The sequence below is a fragment of the Pteropus vampyrus genome, unplaced genomic scaffold, assembly GCF_000151845.1.
Source record: "Pteropus vampyrus isolate Shadow unplaced genomic scaffold, Pvam_2.0 Scaffold52, whole genome shotgun sequence".
Classification (NCBI taxonomy): domain Eukaryota; kingdom Metazoa; phylum Chordata; class Mammalia; order Chiroptera; family Pteropodidae; genus Pteropus; species Pteropus vampyrus.
The window spans coordinates 2,145,032-2,148,932 of record NW_011888833.1 but is presented as its reverse complement, the minus strand read 5'-3'; the positions used below and the strand labels follow the sequence as shown (position 1 = coordinate 2,148,932).

At 46.4% G+C, this 3,901-nt stretch overlaps 1 protein-coding gene across 1 annotated transcript in view; it reads right to left on the bottom strand.

The window, feature by feature from the left end:
* FLT3 (fms related tyrosine kinase 3) overlaps positions 1-3,901 on the bottom strand; it is a 54,460-nt gene that overhangs the window by 21,803 nt on the left and 28,756 nt on the right. The window contains exons 10-15 of the mRNA XM_023530709.1: positions 2,903-3,006; positions 2,113-2,221; positions 1,678-1,856; positions 593-699; positions 297-429; positions 107-211 (exon numbers count right to left, since the gene is read on the bottom strand). Of these exons, the coding sequence (XP_023386477.1) occupies positions 107-211; positions 297-429; positions 593-699; positions 1,678-1,856; positions 2,113-2,221; positions 2,903-3,006 (737 nt within the window). The remainder of the gene's footprint in view (positions 1-106; positions 212-296; positions 430-592; positions 700-1,677; positions 1,857-2,112; positions 2,222-2,902; positions 3,007-3,901) is intronic.

Sequence of the window (3,901 nt, the reverse complement as noted above, 5' to 3'; positions counted from 1 at the left end):
AAGCGGTGGCCACAGAAATGACGGGAAAGAGAGGTGAGAGGTGAGAGGTGAGAGGTGAGAGCCTGCATGGCCCATCCGGGGGGGCTGTCATTGTACTCGACTGTACCTTTCAGCATTTTGACCGCAACTTGAATGGAGACTCCTGTTTTGCTGATTCCGTAAGCTGTCGCGTTCATCACTTTCCCAAAAGCTCCTGATCCTAGCACTTTGCCTGCAAGATAAATGGCGAGTGAGTGCATGTTCTGAGTGCACAGCAGGGAGATGCTACAGAAACGTCTGGAACATTCGATTCTTACCGAATTCTAGATTTTCTCTTGGAAACTCCCATTTGAGATCATATTCGTATTCTCTGAAGTCGATGTAGAAGTATTCATTATCCGAAGAACCGGTCACCTGTACCATTTGCAGCTGGCTTTCATACCTAAATTGCTTCGGAGATGAAATAATGAGTCAGTTAGCAATTGGCAGTTCTTCCGAAATAGGAAACAATGATGAGTTTTTACTTGTTTTTTCGGTCGTCGTTTTTTTGTTTCTTTTTTGTTTTTTTTTTTGGTTGTTGTTTTTGTTTTTGTTTTGTTTTTGTTTTTTTTACCTTTTTGTACTTGTGACAAATTAGCATGGTTAAAACGGCAATGAAGGGGAGACAGAGCCCTATGGTTGCATAGAATGAGATGTTGTCCCGGAGAAAACGGAAGGGATCTGCAACAAGAGTGTCACGAAGCAGTGAGTTAGCATTCCCGATTGACAGCATAGGTAAACGCCCGCCATAACCCTTTGAGATGCCATGATTGGCAGCCCTCTACAAATACAAGCTCTCTACAAGAACCCCACGGCTCGAAGAAAATAAGGCAATGGTTGCATAGAGCAGCGAGCGGTCCCCAACCTTTCTGGCACCAGGGACCGGTGCTCCTACGATAATCTTAACACCTGAAGATCTGGAGCGGAGCTGAGGCAGTGATGCTAGTTCTGGGAAGAGCTGCAAACCCACTTCCTGCCACGTGGCCCGGTTCCTGGAGGGGTCCGTGGCCCCGGGGTTTGGGGGCCCCTGGCATCGAGGACACATTTCCTTCCTAGAAAATTTTAAATGATTCCGAACCCTTTCTTAGAAATCAATTACTAGAGTTATAAGAATCACATCTATTTAATCGGATATACGAGTCGGATTAAAAAAAAATAACTTTGTGTTCCCCCTATGAAGATACTGTGTGAATGTGGAGAAAGTAGTTTGCGTTGCTGGTGACTCTAAGTGGTGAGGATAGGGGGCCACGTTTCAGAATTGCTTAACTCAGGAGGGCTCTAGAAAACAAACGAAAAATTATAAAACAGTAGACTGATGGCAAAAAAGGAGATTAAGCAAAAAAGGGAAAATGGTAGCGACGCCAAATTACAAAATCTGTTTCTCAAGAATCGGGTCTTTCGGGAGATATTGTTGGAGTTTATGGTTCTACCCCACCACTCAACGCATGAGTCATGGGGACGTCAGCTCCCTCTGCCCCTAAACGACACAATGGTGGACCTTCGGTGGGGATTCCTGTCTGACAAAAAGCCCTCTCGGGTTACACGTCGTCGAACCTCTACTCTCTTGTAAAATTCCCCAAAGAAAAGAGAAGGACAGGGACTAAACTTCTAGTGGGAACTTCCTGAAAGCGGTGCCTTACGATAGCGCCTGCTGTGTACCTGGTGAGTTTAAAAGGATCGTTTCACAGGACGTGCCCAGGGAATTGTATGCACAGCACTTCACCAGAAACCCTTTGACGGCCTCGGTCATGTTCAGAGTACTGCTCGATATCCACTGCCCGAACACTTTCCTGTTAGCCTTTTTATTCCAGATGCCTTCCGTGATGTCTTCCGTGCAGCTGAAAAGAAACAGCAGACAAGGAGAAGTTAGACAGGTGGCGCCATCAGACTGATGGGCTCGCAAACAGACGCATCTATTCTGAGTGATCAGAAACCATCTAAGGACCATGTAGAATTATGGTGAACTCGGAAGGCGAGCATTTAAAACACGTCATTGTATCTTCTTAAACTGTATTCGCGAGAAAGGGCCAGTGCGTCAGAGAGAGTGTGAGGTTCATGTTCTTGCAACACGAGGGACGCCGACGTCTGTATTACTTGGGAGACGTGTCTGAGCATTTCTTCCAGGTCCAAGACGGTAACGGGTATCCATCAGAGGAACAGGAAGCCTGACTTGCTGACGCCTCGGCTAGCACCTGAGGTTTCCCTGAAGAGAATAACATGGACAATGAGCACGTGTGGCATGGCACTTTCCAGAAATGGTTTCGAAGTCAGCTTCATACAGGTGGCCTGGTTACTCTGAGTGGTCTGTGCTTCTGGGAGGGTGTCTCCTGCAGGGCGACTCAAGACATCTGGTTATTCCCTCTTTCCCGCTCGTCACGTACCCTTCCGCAAGGCAGCCCTGCCCCCTATCTGTGGCACACCACTTTCCCGTAGCCAGGCTCTGCATAGAGCTGAGGTGTAGACCTCTATCTACCCGCCCACTTCAAAACGACTCTTGGCTTCACGGGTATCTGCAAAAATTCCAACGAAATGTACTCTCATCTTTTTATAGACCAGAGATACAAAAGTCGTCAAAACAAGTAAATGGCAGGTAATACGACTTCTGGCCTTTCCTTAACATGACCTTCCAAAGTACTAATGTCAGTAAAGGTCACGAATAAAGCAAAGAAGACACGGAACAGGTCTCTTAGCTTCAAAGGATGAAACTGAAAGAGATATATGTATAAATAAAGCCAGGAGATGTCAAAGTAACATTTCAAAACACTTCCGTATATAAAAAGTTTTATAGCATTCCCTCTACGCCATTACTTAGCTCTTTCTGGTCATAGTTAATAAATCATTAAGAAGCTATAAGATTAAAATTGAATTTGACAATTTAACTTACTTCTTATGTTCAGCGTGAATGTTTTTGTGAACTGGGCGTCATCATTTTCCGCATGGAATATGTATTCTCCTGGCTGGTGTTTATGGTTGCAAAACTTAGATAGGCTGTTTGGAAAAGAATTAAAGACAGACTTAGCCCAATTCTTATAGGACATGGATGCACGGGAGCCATCTCCCTGGAGACACTCGGTCTCTGAAGTTCAATAAACAAGGTGGAAGCCCTTGCTGCTCCAAGTGCAGTCCCGGGACAGGCAGGGTCAGCATCGGGATGGTCTGGGAGCTTGAAATACAAAAATCTCAGGCCCGCCTTCAACCTGCTGACATCGGAGCCTGCATTTTAAGATGAGCTCCACGGGACTCATACGCACGTGAACCGTTGAGAAGCACGGATCCGGGCTGGGGGCCTCAGAAGGTTCCCGTCCCTACCGGGTTAGTCCATTTCCCAGAAACCCAGAAGAACCTCCATGGGTGGAGGAGCCAGCGACTGAAAGAATAGCTCTCTGACATTGGTCAAAGCGGGACCTATGACCGACACAGACAGCAACTAATAGTGTTGAGGGATTTCCACTGAGTTTGTACAGAAACCTTTGGGGGGTCTCAGCAGGCTCCAGCACCCACTGGGAGGGCTCACCAACCGCTCAACGCATTCTGACACGGATAATGATCTCAGTCAGGGCTTGTCCACCTTGCCCATGGGGCATACGGACACTGGCTGTCACAGTGAGATGTGGGTGGTGTTGGACAGGTAGGATGCTGGATACACCTTTGTGCATTGGAGAAATAGAAAAAACTTCCCTTAGATTAAGAACATCTAAGGCTTTTTCAGAAGATATTTAATCAGGCCTCCTCTGTGGAACCTTGAAGTTAAAAAAAAAAAAAATGACTACGCTTTTTCTACTAGGTGATGGGTAGAAACGTCAACAGCAGAAGGCTGAGTAGAGGCGGGCCATAAACTAGGAGTCATGTGGGCTGCAAAACACCCATAAAATATGGCTCCTGT